The following is a 16,177-nucleotide window of genomic DNA, read 5'->3' on the forward strand; positions in this document are numbered from 1 at the left end:
TTCTCCACCGTGCTCTTCCACCATGATACTCTACCTCACCTTGGACCCAGAGCAATAGAGTTGGTCATCTATAGATTGAGAACTCTGAAAACATGAGCCCCAAATAAACTTTCCCTCCTCTAAGTTGTTTTTGTCACAGATTTTGGTCACCATGGAAAGCTGACTAAAACAGTACCTCATATAAATAGAACCATACTATTTTTGTCCTTTTCTGTCTGGCTTATTTTACTTAGCGTGTTTTCAAGATTCACTCATGTTGTAGCATGGGTCAGAATTTCATTCATTTTTAAGGCTGAACAATATTCCATCATATGTATATACCATATTTTGGGTTACTTTCATCTTTTGCCTATTGTGAATAATCTGGTGTGAACATTGGTGTACATATATCTGAGTCATTGCTTTCACTTTTGTGGGGGAAGAGTATATTTCCAGAAGTGGAATTGTTACATGATAATGCTATGTGTAAGCTTTTGAGGAACCACCATCCCATCTTTTATTCTTAATCCATGTCATAGCTGCATGCCTATATTCCTGACTAAAGGATGAGATTAGAGATGGAACTGACTGAGGGACTCACGATTTTTTGTTTGTTACTTTAGGAAGACCTTAAATAAACGTTCTGATGGATGATGACTTGGAAAAAAATTCTCAATCCATGGTACAAATGACTAAAAGTAAAAACAGTCTCATCAATGTTGAACTCCAGGAATTGTGGGATTTGAGATTTTTGTGCGTGGAGTGACAATGTGTGCTGATCAGCAGGACAAAAAAAAAAAAAAACTTCCTCTTTTAAGTTCCCTCCCCACACACAGATTAATGAGGCATCACAAGAAACAAAAGTTCCATAAGTTTGTTTTACTAGAACTTCTTAGGTTTGATATACTTACGTGGTGAGACCCAAATTTGGCTATCAGCTACAGTAATTAGAACAGATTCTGAGGCATGATTCTTGGTGGCCTGAGTCAGGTGAATGAATTCAAGGATACTTGGATTCTAAGAGGTATCATAGAGACCTCCTTGCCCAGCTTCACCTCCAAATTCAACCCACCTCACCCTTGTACATTATAGATTGCTTCCTGGCTTGCACACAGAAAAACTAAGTACCCCAAACCATTTCCTATTCTTCATTATTTTCCAGATTATTGACTTTTGTCAGCTACTCTTACTGGACTTGTGCAGTCAGCCTCTGAGGAGTGTCTGCCCTCACACTATAAACCAAATGGCTTGTTATTCCACATAAACTTATACCTGCTTCATTTTTGGTTGCATAGAAGCGTGTAGTCCTACCCTGGGTGTAGCCTAACAATCTTATTCCATGGACTTGAACTCACTGTGGTTCAGTCCTTAGGAAAAGCTGTTTAGAGAAACAGAATTAAAGAGGATTAACTGAATGTTATGCCACTCCTTCGTTTTTCCTGATATTTTTCTGTCCCTGGATTAAGCCAGATCTCTCTCTCTCTCTCTCTCTCTCTCTCACACACACACACACACACACACACACACACACACACACACACAAAAGGAATTCCTGGCTGATACTGCCCTGACCTGTGGATAGCATTTACTGTCTTCCACTTGGGCCTCAGCCTCCTTTGAGTGACATTGTTACAATCAGCACGGCACAACTTGTCTTCACTCATCCACTCTACCCAGCACCCTTTTTATGTATACCCAGAGGAGAAATGTCTCCTTGGCCCCAGAGCTAAGAACAGATGCTCTCATCTGAGCAATTGGTTGCTGTGATCCTGTACACTACATGACCCATCTACCTGATCTTGGCCTGAAGGAAACTGAGAAGCACAGCAGCATCCTGCCTCCAACATGGATACAGAACTCCTGAGTCTAGATTTTATGTGTTAATCTCACTTTTGTCTGTCCCTTGTTTTGTAAGTTCTTAGTTTTGTTTTACCTCATTTCCTTATTCACTTTAGGTTATTGAATCATCTTAATTCTTGTAAGCTACTTAAATCTTTTAAGGAATAAATTGGGATATAAACATGGATTAAGCATGCTCAGTTGTTTTGAATATTTAAAGGACAAAAGGTAAATAAATTATTAGTCTTTAGATAACTAGAATATGTTCAATATTGTTGGCATTAAAACCATTACTGTTGTGGATATGATTAAACTGTACATTGGGCACTGTCAGGGGCCTTGGCTGTCTTGATCACATCTGCATCTCTACTGACTGGTGTTGTGCTTGGCTTATAGCAGATGCTCAGGAGCAAAGTGAATGTCACTTGGAGTTCACTCCACCTTTCTCAGAAGTGGAGGGACACTGCTGGCACCTCTGACCTCTGCTTTCTGCTTTCCCTTTTCTGCAGACTCACATTTCAAGACTCCCTCCTGGTGCAGTTGCAGGACAGTCGGTTGCAATCGAAGGTGGGGTTTGCCGCCTGGAGAGCCCAGTGAACTGACCCTTCAGGCCAAGCATGAAGTGTCTGAAAAGTGTTTCAGAAGCTGAGCTTTTGGGGTTTTTAATGGAAGTTGGATGTTTTATCTTCCTTGTTTTATAATTCCTATTCAACCTCATGTACCGCTCAAGACACAAGTGCTGCTGCAGTTAGCGCTTAGTGACAAGTGGTCCTTTGGTGGGTGAGTGTGTGTGGGTGCTGGGTGTGGGTGCCTGTGGGTATGTAGATATGCGTGTTCGCATGCATGTGTGTATGTATCTGCAGAGTGTGTGCTTGCTTCTCCCTTAATGAAATAGAAACTCCTCATTGTGTAACCTAAGACCAGGAATGATTAAATCATCTTTACAAAATGTGTGCTTTAACTGTTTACAAGTAAAACCTAAAGTTACAGGAAACATTTTTTATTTTGTAAAGAGGTACCAGCTGTCATTGATGTAGTGTGTCTGATTTGTAGAGTAAATCTATTTGTTTAAATGATTTGACAGTGGTAGTGCTCCATTTAATAACAGTAATAAGTAATAAGGTGTTTTTATTTGTTAACCAGTTTAAGTGGATCCTGTGGTAACTTAAACTGTTGTTTTCATCCCTCATATGGGGCATTTTTCTTTAACAAAGAATGGTTTCAGTGAAACAATCTAGCAGAGAATTAAGGTCAGAACCTTTTTAAATAATAGTCTTATTTGAGAAAGTTTGTACTTCTTTCCTCAGCTTTTCTAAGCTTAAATATTGCATAGCTTCGAGCTATATGTACTATATTATGAAAGAATATGTAAAGAGAACATACAATAATGCACAGTCCTTAATTTGTGTATAATGGAATGTTATTTACAATGTAACACTGTAAATAAGAAAGCAAAGTTTATGGGAAAATTCAATATTTGTTTCTTGTTTAAATATATTTTTAAGATAAAGGCACAAAAATAAAAGAAGCGTATTACTGGGTATAGTGTGTGACTTCTCTTCTCAGACTAATAAATTATCTTTTGAACCCTAGATCGGAGCCCTGTTTTGTATTGTGTTTGTCAAAAGTTACTTCTTCCAGAAGTCATACCATTATCTATTTTGCTGCTGTTATGATTGTTCAAAATCCAGTTTTATCTCTGTGCATATTTGGTAGACACTACCAAGATGAACTTGGTACATGATTGAATCTTCAATATGGAGACCCCTAAAACACTTTGCTTTGAAAAATGGCAGTGGCAGCTGAAAGCTGAAAGTTGATAAATTGCTTCTAAATGCTATATTTGGGGATTCTGGAGCCACATACACACACACACACACACACACAAAAAGAAAAAAAGACTTTCCTTTTGATTTTTTTTTTTTTTTTTTGTAAAAAGTGGTTATCAAGAAGATACTAAAGATAGACTCGCTCAGGGGGAGGAAGTTTCCCTGTACCATATAATCATGGCTCTGGGCGGTAACTGATAAAGCCCCAGATGAAATTATACACTTGACTTGGACGTATGGCCAAATTATAAAGGAAAGACAACCAAAATGGGGTGGGTGTAGATATGAATGATTTGAGAGTAGCTGATTTATATTTCTTGTACAGGCAATTACATTTGTCTCGCTGCACTCTCGTAGACAGGTTGGTGCCGTGGTATCTGTTTCTCATTCTTAATGAGACTGAGAACTGGGTAAGGGATGGGCTGGCTGGTTGGGAGCCTTTGGCTTCAAAAGCTTTCAAAGACCTGTTACCTGTTGTCAGGATTTTTTCAGGAACTGGACTGGATCATGTAAAACTATCAGGACACTTTAGAGTCTGAAAAACCATCTGACCTCTTTCACCAGGAATGGCATTTCTTTCATCTCTTTTTGGCTTTATTTTATTCATATTTAAAAGTTTGAGCTTGTTAAAGAACCCTTTTATGAAGAATTTTAAAATGGGTACATATAAAAGTGTACCAACTCTCTAAGAACAAGTTTGTTCAGACTTTATTCTCCAATTTTCTAAATATTTTTAAAGGAATTCTGTGAATCTAGATAGGAAAAAAAAAAGTGATATATAAAATCATGGAGGCACAAATATAAAAATTTATATAAGTTGCTTCATTATAAGAACAGATATTAAAGATCAGATGCTGGAGTCAGATATCAATAGATACAAAATAATTTCATTTCACAGAAAAGTAGAAAAGGTAGAAACAGATAAGAAGATAACCTTATTCTCTAGTCCGGCTTATGTCACCTAGATTCTGAAGATTTATTTTAAGGTAGTAACATGAGTGATTTTGATTTCAATTTAAGGGCTGAGCCCTGGATGTTTGGTTCTCAAATATAATTAAGCCTGGTCTGGCCCCTCCATGGCTATCACTATGACCCTGTTCTGGGTTTTGAAGTGTGTTGTCTTCAGGATTTGGTAAGGAGCACAGAGGTGTGTGCTCTTCTTCCAGGTAACTAGAGCACCTGTGCTGAGGACGGTAGTCTGGTAAGAGGCTTTGTACTCTCTTGTCAGCTCTGCCACTTCTCCCCATCCTTACTTTTTCTGCCTATGCCAAACCCATTCTCTTAATTACCACTTCTAAATATGAACTTGAATTCAGATATCTGTTGATATACCTGTTGGAACTGTGTATAAAGTAGGGATGAACAAGTCTCTAATGCTAATCTGAGGTGCTTTTGAGCAAAATGAATGAGTTTGGTTTATAGAATTAGAGACATCCATTCTGGGCTGCTCCTAACCCTTTTTTGCTTATTTCTTCATTTTCTCCTATGTTTGAGAATGGTAATGTTGCATGCCAGTTGCCTGCAGATTACTACAGAACCAATATTGTTCTATTTTGACACACTAAATGGAGGGAGTAAAGAAATTAAGGAGTGACTGAAGAATATTTTTGAAGGTGGTAGGGTTTTTCCTTAATATTTAGATTATATTTAATTATTGTGGCATCTTTTTTTAAACTGGTCATTATTATTATAAAAGCAAACCATGCTTAGTATGAAAAAAGTCAGAAAATAGATAAGGGAAATCAAGAAAAAAAAATTAACTCATAGCCCCACTTTCCTAGAGACAACAGTTAACACCTCATAGACTCTTTATGCATGAATTTTCATGTGTTTTTAACACAGAAATAGTGTGATGTTGAAGACCCCAAAGGGGATTATGTAACATGTACTTTTCGTTTAAGAATATCATGAAAAGATACCCATGATTTTACATAGTATGTCACTTACTGCCTCCTCCATATATTGCTGGTTCAGCCTAATGCTGGTCAATACATGTTTTTTTTTATCTTAAAGCGTTTATAGAAATCCATGATACTACTGAAGTGTACAGTCAAAATCCATTTTCTGAGGCTACGTGTGTGTGCAGTGAAAACTGTGATAAGGTCTTAGCCAATGAAAGCCAATTTAGCAGACATCCCAGAGAAGTCCATCTTCATTGCCCTTGGACCTTCTGCGTGTTAGACAACTGAAGGCTAATATCTGTACTTCTGTGCTTGAGAATGCCTCTGGAACCATGGAAAGCTGCCCTATTGCTGCACACAGCAAGCCACAAGTGAAGAATCATAAGGAAGAATCATCATTTCCCAGAAGTAACTCTGCATGTGCCACAAAAGTCTGAGAACTTTGTAACTAACTCAGTGTTGATAGGCACCAGAATGCTGGAGACACGTGGGCACTTTTAAGAAGCTGATGAAGAGCAGCAATTCATCAAGAATCTTCTCAGGGAATGATAAATGTCCTTGACCTGGAATGGTGTGAATAGTAGTTATCAGAAATAGCCAAAGTCTTCTCATTACTTTAAGACGTTTGAATATAACAACGGTGTCCTTTACCATGGACACATTTCCATATGATACATCTCCATAACAATCTTATATGAAGCCTATTTCCAGAATTCTGTCTTCCAAGGCTGGATGCCCAACCATAACATAATTTTATGGTCAATTTGTTTTTCAAAAAAAAAAAAATACCTCCCTAGACTTTCTTAAAGCAAACTGTGTATTAGGTCAAATATATCGACTTTGTTCTGACATAAATCATATAAACACTCAAAACTCTGACTCCCTTTTTGCTGTGAAGCCCAGTCTCCTTGTCCAACATAAGGTTGCAGTGGCTAGTTCCAGGATGGAGCGCCTCCAAAGGCAGTTTATGCAGAAGCCACTCCTCCCTCTTAGGGACACTGGACCAAGAAAACACTAAGCCATAAAGAGATGAGCCCATGTGTACAATTTATTTGTTTTACTTTAATTCTATTCTAAACCCTTTTCTGAGGCTGAGTAACCAAGAGAAGTAGGTATGGGTGGGTGAATATAGAAGGCTATTGATGAGACTGAATGGGAGGTTAGCAACATAAAAGTAATCATTTTATATTAATATTTGTCCCAGGACATTAAGGAATACACTGCTTTCCCCAACACTCAGTTTGGGTTCAAGTCCGCAAGGTATGAGTCCAGATATCTGTGATCAGAGACCCATAGGCAAACCAGATTGACCAGGCAGTTTTTCATTTTCAACATGCAGCTGTCTCAAGTATGTGGCCACAGGAAGGATTAAATCTAAAAGTGGCAAGGACTTCCTTCCAGGGTGGCGCACTCAGCTTCCAGAATACCATCAGCCAAGCCAAAGGTGGTTCACCGTAACCAGTTGTGGAAAGCTGAGAGGGAATGTGAGCTCAGTGGTTTCTCCTTTACATGATGCAGTCACCAAAGCTCTGAAACCACAGTGGGAAAAGCCAGGGGAACTGGGCGAGGGTTTCCCTGCCTTAGACTGTCACGGGGATTTCTCCGTTGTTAGCAGAGCCTCAAGAGCTGGGAAGGGAATAAGAAAATCAAAATAATTCCTTTAACCCCTACTATTGCTGTTACGTTAGAGATACTACTCCTAAATGTCTCCTAAAAATCTGTCCTAACCTTGGAAAATCTAGCAATGGGCTTGAGATAGAGGACTTCTAATATAGTAAGAAAAACGTGCTGCTTTCCATGTAGAAGTAGTGAGATTTTAAGTTCTTTCCTAAAACATATGAACTAAGTCTTCCCATGAGGTTAATGTTAACTCCATCCTTCTGGATCTCAAGCCAAAACTCTTGGGGTCATCTGTTTCACATACCTATGGCTGAGTAGCAAATAACCCCAAACCTTTATGGTTTAAACTATAAGTATTTTATTTGCTCACAATGCTGTAAGCTAGATTTGGCTTCCATTGGTGTTTTTCTTCCCTTTTCTGCCGCTCTTGCTGGTAGTCCCTGGTGAGGTGTGTCCAGTGGAGGTGACCTGGAGACTGGGCTCAGCTGGGACACTGGGATGGCTGAGCTTTCTTCTTTCTCCATACAAACTCAGAGCTTCTCCATGTGGACTTTCCATGCCACCTCCCTGAAAGACATGGAAGCTCAAGGTTTCCAGGAGCACAAAAGTAGAAGCTGCCAGAACGTCTTCAGGTTTCAGTCTGAACTGGCTTGCATCATTTTTGTCACATTGATTGCTTAAATTAAGTCACTTTTTTTTTCAGTCCAGGTTCAAGAGGAAGGAGCTATAAAAGTGCATTCATACCAGAGGAAAAGTTCACTATGGGCACCACTCTGACACACTTGAATCTTTACCTTCTTTCTATTCTACAATCAGTCCATCAACAAATCCCACTGGCTCTCCTCTGCAGTGTATGGTGAGTCCAGCCACCTCCACTCCTGTCTTCCTGCTCATCTTCTTATCTCATTATAGCAATAGGTTCCTCTTTGGTTTCCCTGCTTCCACTCTTGCCTTGATAGGCCCTTGTCCACTGGCACCCAGAAAGAGTAAGATCAGGCTGCCCCTCTTCTCAAAACCTTTCTGTACAACTTGCCCCAGAGTCCTTCCAGGACCCAGGGATATGTTCCCTCTAATTCTCTGACCCACTTCCTAGTATTCTTGCTAACTCTGCACCAGCCATCTTGGCCTCCTTTCTGTCTTTGAGCACCCAGACATCCTTTTATCTCAGAGTCATTGCACATGCTTCTACCCCACTTCACACTTTCCAGATAAATCCTCACCGCTTGCTTCTCTATTCCTTCAACTCTTGCTTCAATGTTACCTTCTTGCAAGGTTGCCCCTGAGCACCCTCCAAACACACTCCTCCTAGCACTCTACATCCCCTTTCTGTCTGGTCTCTGGCATTTATCACTTTCTAATCTACCGTACAACTAACTGATGTATTTCTTTGGTCCATATGTCTCTATTTGAAATTAATCTCCCTGAAAACAAGGAGTTTTGTGTCATTCATGCTAAACCTCCAGCACCTATTTCCCCTAGTACCCAACACATAGTAGGTCCTCAACAAATGTTTCTTGAATGTATAAATGAAGGTTTCTCATGGTGACACAGAAGAGACATTTGGAGATGTGTATTGGTTGCCTATTTCTGGTGTAAAAAAAAATTACCACCAACTTATCAGTTAAGGAAAACACAAATTTTATCGTTTTACAATTTTTTTCAAGTAAGAACTGTGGCTGGCTTCTCTACTACAGCTCCCACAAGGCAAAATCAACATGGCTTCATTTCTTTAGGCGGTACCAGAAGAGAATTTGTTTCTGGTTCATTCACATTGTTGGCAGAACTCAATTCCATGAGATTGCAAGACAGATCTCCATTCCCTTTCTGTCTGTTGGCTGAGGGTTGTTTACAGCTTTCACCCACATCCCCTGTGTACTGGCTCCTGTCCTCCATCTTCCAAACCAGTTACAGAATCCTTCTTGTGCTTCTTGGCTCCTTTGCCTCATCTTTCCCATGGATCTCTTTTGACTACAACAGGGAAAGGTTCTTCACTTTTAAGGGCTCATGAGATTGTGTTGGACCCACCTGGACAATTCAGGAGAATCTCCTCAACCTCAAGGTCCAAAACTTATCACAAACATAAAAGTTCCTTCTGCATGTAGCCAACATATTCACCAGCATCTTTGAGGGCTGTCATTTGTGGTAGTTCAGTGAACCAAAGGCAGAATATCAAGTGCTAACTCTGGCCCTGCCCCTAACCTGTGTATCCTTGAAAAAGTTCTTTACATTCCTGGGATCACAGTTTCTACATGTGCCAAATTACAGGATTTGGGTTATATTAGAGATCCCTAGAGCCTAGGCTTAGGTAATGTTGGGCACACAATGAGCCAGAGTTTTAGTTTGCCAGAGAAATTCCATAGTTCTTTTGGCCTCTGTCAGGCCTTTATGTTACTTATTCTGAGACACTTTTTTTTTCTTGGTTAAGCAAATGTCTAAAATTTTGATATACTGTATTCAAATGGGTTCTCTCAAATATTACTTGTAAAAGTGTATAATAAAGCACTTATGGGGACAACTTGGCAATAACTATCAAAATTATATGTGTATTTACCCACTAACTCAACACCAAGATACTGAGAGTTTATCTTAATAGATACGACTATGTACATACAAAACCAATATATGTACAAAGATATTTGTTGTAGTCTGTCTGTAATAGTAGATCACTGAGGATAACCAATACTTACTATGGGGAGATGTAAAATAAAACTATGATTTATCTATTCCATGGAATAAAGCATTAAAAAGGAGGATGAATTTCCCTTTGTGCTGTCATGAAAAGATATTCAGGATATTTTAAGTGAAAAAAGCATGATAAATATCAGCATGTATGGCATACTGTCTTTGGGATAAGAATTTTAAGACAAAGACTATGTATTTTAAGTTTCTTATATAAAGAAACATAAGAAGGAAGGAAACATAAGAAAAATATTTGTATCTATAAGGACTGCTACTTTAACAGCTCTTGGGTATGAGGAATGAAGTAAAGGGGAGGGAATTGAGCAAACTCATCAGTGTAATCATCATCTATTGCTCTAGTCTCAGGAAGATCTCTTGCTCTTCTATCTGTTCTTAGATTTGGCCAGTGTAAAGCAACTGAATGAGGATTAAAGATTGTAATCAGCCCTCATTGTGTTCCTCTACCCAAGTCAGATGTCCAGGCCAAACCAGGTTCCTTATCAGAGGCAAAGAATGGATTCAGAAACACCAACCAAGGGCACTCTTGCCTTTCGCAGGTACACTGCAAGTAATGAGTTCTGAATCTTTTACCCTCTTTTAAAATAAAAATCCTTGCTTGCTAAAAAAAAAAAAAAATCACCAACCAAAAATTGCCAACCAAGATCTCTTCCACTGTCTCAATGATGCCTGGGCCATACCTTTTAATATTTTATGTTAACATTTTATTTGCTTTCTGTTTGCAATTGAGTGGCTACAGGCAGATAGACTCCAAGAACATGAAACTGTATTATTTTAAGGCAATGCTGGGTGCAATCATAAATAAACCTTCAAATCTTAAAGTCTTAGTATGATAAAATTTTCTCATATCCAAGAAGTCCAAACAATATCTATCCACCAAGCCGTGATTCGGGAACTCAGGCTCTATCCATCTTGTGGCTCCAATCATCTTCCACAGTTGGTTTCAAGGTCTTTTCAGAAAAGGAAAAGAAGAGAAAAGGGGACATGAGAAGAAAGAGTCCAAACTGCATGTGAAGCTGCAGGAGATGTACTTCAGCCTGGGTCTTCTGTGTCTTCTACCCTTTTAGACACTTTTTATCAGATGTTGACTTATAGTTTTGGAGTTTTAAAACTGCAGAACTAGATAAAACAACAAAGATAATGTAGTCAACACCACCATTTTATAAAAGCAAAACCTCACAGAGGGGAAGTGATATGACACTGGAAGAGCTTGATAGACTGGAACCATCTCAAGCACTTGGTCGTCATTTAACATCCATCCGTCAGATGCTTCTCATTATAAATGTTCATTTGATGGTCCCCGTTTCTTACCCATGTCCCGCGTACAGTGAGGGAGTGGGTAGCTGTTGCAGGTGTGAGCTGGCTGTGAAATAAAAGCTATGGAACTTGTATTACAAAATAAACACAGAAAGCCACAATTATTTTAGAAGCAGGGGCATGATGGATTGAGCTAACCAGATGGGTCTGACTTCTAACAAAGAAAAAGCCCACACTTGCTTTATATCAGTACAGACCAAAGAGGATCAATAGAGATCTCCTTGGTGGGGGGTGGGGGGGACAGGATGAGAGTGGAGATAAACAGGTTGTTTGTGCTTGGCAGGTTACGCCCATCTCCAGAAGCTGTGCTTGAACTTGGAGCTGTGAGCTAGGTCAGGGTGCCAGCATGATCTGGGCTTACTCGAACCTGAGAATTTCACCCAGGATTTGGTAGAAGAGTGCAGGGAAGGCCTTAATGGCTCGAACATTGCCCACAGTTCACACATAGTTCACACATGGCTCCCAACAGTCCCCTCTCTCATATCATAGAATTAAGAAATTATATAAATTATATATTATATAAGTTAATAATAGTAAGTTTTTCTTTCTTCTAATTCAAGCTTGCATTTAATGCAACAATCCCAATTGCAAGGTTACTATTAAGTGGCCATCTTGTTTCTACCTGAATAGTTCTAAAGACAGAAAATCCACTGCATTATAAGGTAGTCCATTGTACTTTAAAAAATAATTTAGGTTAAGAAAAATCTTGCTTAAATTGCCTCCCTATAACTTCTATCCACTGGAATTCCCCTTTCTTTACCACATAGAAGGTAGCTCTATATTTTTTATCAGGATGGCATCTCCATAACACCTGGACCATGACCAACCCCCACTGTTGAGTCCAGGAAAGATTTAATAACCAGACATGAAGATTTCCCACAGAGCCAGGATTGCCTTCACAATATTCAGTCTAACACTTCAGACAACCAATAAGAATTGACCAGTCTTTGCATCCAAGAGGAAATCTATTTACCATTTCTGCTCTTAAACATCTTCTATGTGACAATGCATTTACCTACAATAGCACAAAAGTTATCAACTACTTAGAAATAAATTTAATGAAAGATATTCAACAGCTCTATAAAGAAATTTATGAAGAATAATTTAGATAAGTTAAAGAAAATCTAAACAAGTGAAGGATATATCACATTCACAGAATAAAAGACTCAAAGTTGTAAAGATGCCACTCTTCAAAATGTATAAATTCAGTGCAAGCCTAGTAGAAATCCTAACAACAGATGCTAGAAAACAACAAGTTAATTATAGAAAACAACAAGTTAATTCTAAAATGTATATGGAAATACAAGGGGCCTATAATATTCAAAACATTCTTTGAAGAACACTAATGAATATGCACTATAAGATGCCAACACTTATTATAAAGCATTTTAATTAAGATTATTTCTTGGTATTAGGACAAATACAGAAAAATCAGACAATACAAAAGAATAGAGGGCCTAGAAACAAACCTGACAATATATAAACATTTAATTTTCAACAAATATAGCATAACAAATTAGAAGGGGGAAGTAGAGTCTAATATATTCCAAGAAAATTGTATAGCTAAGTATGAAAGAAAAACACAGACTTTTAGAAAATAATTTAAAGGAGCTTTACTTCTGGGATGTTAGCATGAGGAGCTCCATACACCCACTCCCCAGTGAAACGAGCAATGCTGGTGAAAACAAACTAAATTAAACAAATAAATAACACTTAATCTCTGCAAAATTCTCTAAGAGTATACACAAATTAAAAAAAACAACAACTTTTTTTTTTCTACTAAAACTGGAGAAGAGTAACTAAAGTCTGTGGCATTTGAACCACAACCCACTTCTTCCCTTTCTATTCTTGATAGAAGATTCACTCTAAATAGGTGTGGTCAAGAAAATTCTCTCTCCCCTCATTTTCCAATCAGTTCCTTTTGTATCTCACCAGAAGGGGCAGGATGTCAGCATTTCTCAACCCCTCCAACTCCAAGTTAAAGAGACTAAATTCCTCATAAGTGCATCTGAGAGATTGGAAGTTACTGTTCTCTCCTCAGTTCCTACCCATACATGGAGACTCTACCCAGGTGAGGCAGGTCAAGAAAACTGGGGTCTCCATTACCGTTGGTCTCAATTCATGTGAGGTCAAATGTTATATGCTGGGAGGGGCAAGCAAAGACGACCAGAGGCTACTGCCCTGCCCAGCATCCAGTCATGGTTTAAAGAGCCTGCCCAGAGGAGAAGTCATCCATAAAAAAAGAGCAATGATGCTCTCCTCAAAGGAACGGAATTTATTTGAAACAGGTGTGGAGAAATTCAAGCCTCAGATTGTCCCTGAAAACAATAGCATCTCTTAATTAAGAGCAATATGCTAAACTACAGGCCAGCTAGTTTGACAGAGACAGCCAGGAAAGAGACATCTAAGAGGAACCCCTTGTGGATCAGAACAAACCTCAGAACTGATTTTGAAAACTACTCCAGCTCAGTTCTATGGGAATTATACTACTAAGCAATTTATACCCCAGAACATTGTCCAAAACAATAGAACAACGAGTGGTAATTAGTGGAGTCTAATTTCTGGGTATAAAACAAAAAGAATAGACAGCTTAACAGAGAGGTCAGAGAAAAGACAATCAAAGAAAGCTCTGCTAAAATTACCATAATTCTATGGTGCATGTTCAAGGCTGCATCCTATAAGAAGTAACATCAAAGTCTTTATACTATGGGAAAAGTAAACTTTGCTAAAATAACCTAGCAAATTTACAAAACAAATAAGCAAGCAAGCAACAACAAAAATAAGACCCAGAATTGAAAGGGGGAAGAGGGATTCATAGCCAAAGTTGCTATACTACATCACCTAAAATATCCAGCAGTCAACAAAAAATTACAAGACAGTAAAACACAAAACAAAACAAAACACAGGAATATGTGACTCATTCACAAGAAAGAAAGAAACAACAGAAAATGCCTCAGAGAAGGTAAAGATGCTAGTTTAGCAAAGACTTTAGACATAATATACATACTCAGAAAACTTGGACTATGCTTAAAGAAGTGAAGAAAGGTATGAAGATATTATATCTCAATAAAAAGATAAAAACTACTTAAAATGGTAATTCTTAGGTTGAAAAATACAGTTGAGATGAAAGATTCACTAGAGGGATTCAACAGGATATTTGAAATGGCAGAAAAAAAGAATACACAAATTTGACAGATTGATAGAGATTATACAATCTGGAGAGCTAAGAGAAGATAAAATGAAGGGGGAAAAAGTCTTACAAAAATATGGGACACTTTCAAGTACACTGAAATATACATAATGGAAGTAATAGAAAGAGAAAGGAGCAGGAAAAAAATATTTGAAGAAATGGCAGCTGAAAATTACCCCAAATTGCTGAAACGCATCAATCTACACACTCAGGGATCTTAAGAAACTCCAAATAGGACAAACACAAATAGACAGATCAGAGTAAAAACACTGAAAGCTAAAGGTGAGAAGAATACTTTGAAAGTAGAAAGAGAAAAATGACTTTCCCTTACAAGGGAACCCTAATAAAATTAACAGCTGACATCTCAACAGAAATCATGGAGGTCAGAAAGCAGTGGAATAACATTCAAAGTGCTGAAATAATGAGCAATGACAACTATCAATCAGGAATCTTATATCTAGCAAATTTGTCATTCAAAAATGAAGGAAATGTGTTTTCAGTAGAAAAAAACAACAGGAGAATTCATTTATAGCATGACTGCTTTACAACAAACACTAAAGGAAGCTCTTCAGGCTAAAAACAAGTAAATGCAAATCAAAATTAAAATCTGTATGAAAAAACAAAGAGCACTGGCAAATGTAATTATAAAAGACAGTAGAAATACATATTTTCCTTTATTCTTTTAATTAACTTTAAAAGCATAGTATTACATCTTGTATGGCTGGGCCTAAAATATGTAGAAATGTAATATATTTGGTGCTAAATGAAAGGAGAAAAGATTAGAAATGCAATATATTTGATAATGACAGCACCTAGGAGATGGGTGGTAGCAGAGTTGTTTTGAGTTGGAAAATGACATCAAATGACAACTTGAACCCACAGGAACAAGTGAAGAGCACCAGAAATGATAAACAAGAAAGTGAATATAACACATGTCACAAATACATGCTTGTTCCCCTTTTCTTGTCTCAGCTTCATTAATAGACATAAAATTATACTGAGTAATAATTATAATGATGTCAGATTGTTAGCATCTATACAGGTAATATATATGACAAGAAAAAATAGCACAAAAAGGGAGAAGTGTGAATAGAGTTGTATAAGAATAACATTTCTGTTTCTTGATGGGATTAAGCTAGCACAAATCCAAATAAATTCTGATCAATTAAGATGTATTTGGTAAGAATCTGGGGATGTAGCTCAGTGGTAGAGCACATGTCTAGCATCACACACAAGGACCTGAGCTCAATCCCCAGCAAGAAACACACACACACACACACACACACAAAACACACACACAATCTATCCACCTATGTGGTAAATCATAGAGCAACCACTAAGAAAAGAATCATTAAAGGAATTTAAATGGTACACTAGAAATATTCACTTAAGGCAAATATATTTATAAAGAAGGAATGGAGGAACAAAATAGACATATAGAAACAAAAAAACTAAATGAAGGAATAATCCTAACTCTAGCTATCTGATAGCAACTCTATATGTCTAAGAGTAACATTAGATGTTATGTTAGTTAGAATTCTAACTAGAGTAAAAGAGCTGACTTGAGACTCAGGAGAGCCAGTGGTACATTTCTAAGATCTGAGGAAGTTTGTTGGAGAATTCCCTCTTGCTCAGGGAGGTTGACTTTTTTTTCCTAGTCAGACTGTGAACTCACTGTTTTTAAAATTGTATAAATATCACTGAATTCATGAATTTTGGAAGTTAAAATCAGTAGACCCACATGAGTCCACTAACTTCAATTTGAGAAACTCAGGGATAGACTATTTCCAGATTTAGATGTTCAG

The 16,177-nt window shown here is 37.8% G+C and overlaps 1 protein-coding gene across 5 annotated transcripts in view; it reads left to right on the forward strand.

Annotated features, from left to right (window-relative positions):
- Positions 1–3,410, forward strand: part of Tasp1 (taspase 1) — a 292,780-nt gene extending 289,370 nt beyond the window's left edge. For all 5 annotated transcript variants that reach the window (XM_046433599.2, XM_058575633.1, XM_046433600.2 and 2 more), the window contains one exon: positions 2,328–3,410. In XM_046433599.2, the coding sequence (XP_046289555.1) occupies positions 2,328–2,420 (93 nt within the window). In that variant the 3' untranslated portion in view covers positions 2,421–3,410. The remainder of the gene's footprint in view (positions 1–2,327) is intronic.
- The last annotated feature ends 12,767 nt before the right edge of the window (positions 3,411–16,177 follow it).

Source organism: Marmota monax, unplaced genomic scaffold, assembly GCF_021218885.2.
Source record: "Marmota monax isolate L192 unplaced genomic scaffold, Marmota_monax_Labrador192_F-V1.1 WCK01_AAM20220418_F8-fsc00014, whole genome shotgun sequence".
Lineage (NCBI taxonomy): Eukaryota > Metazoa > Chordata > Mammalia > Rodentia > Sciuridae > Marmota > Marmota monax.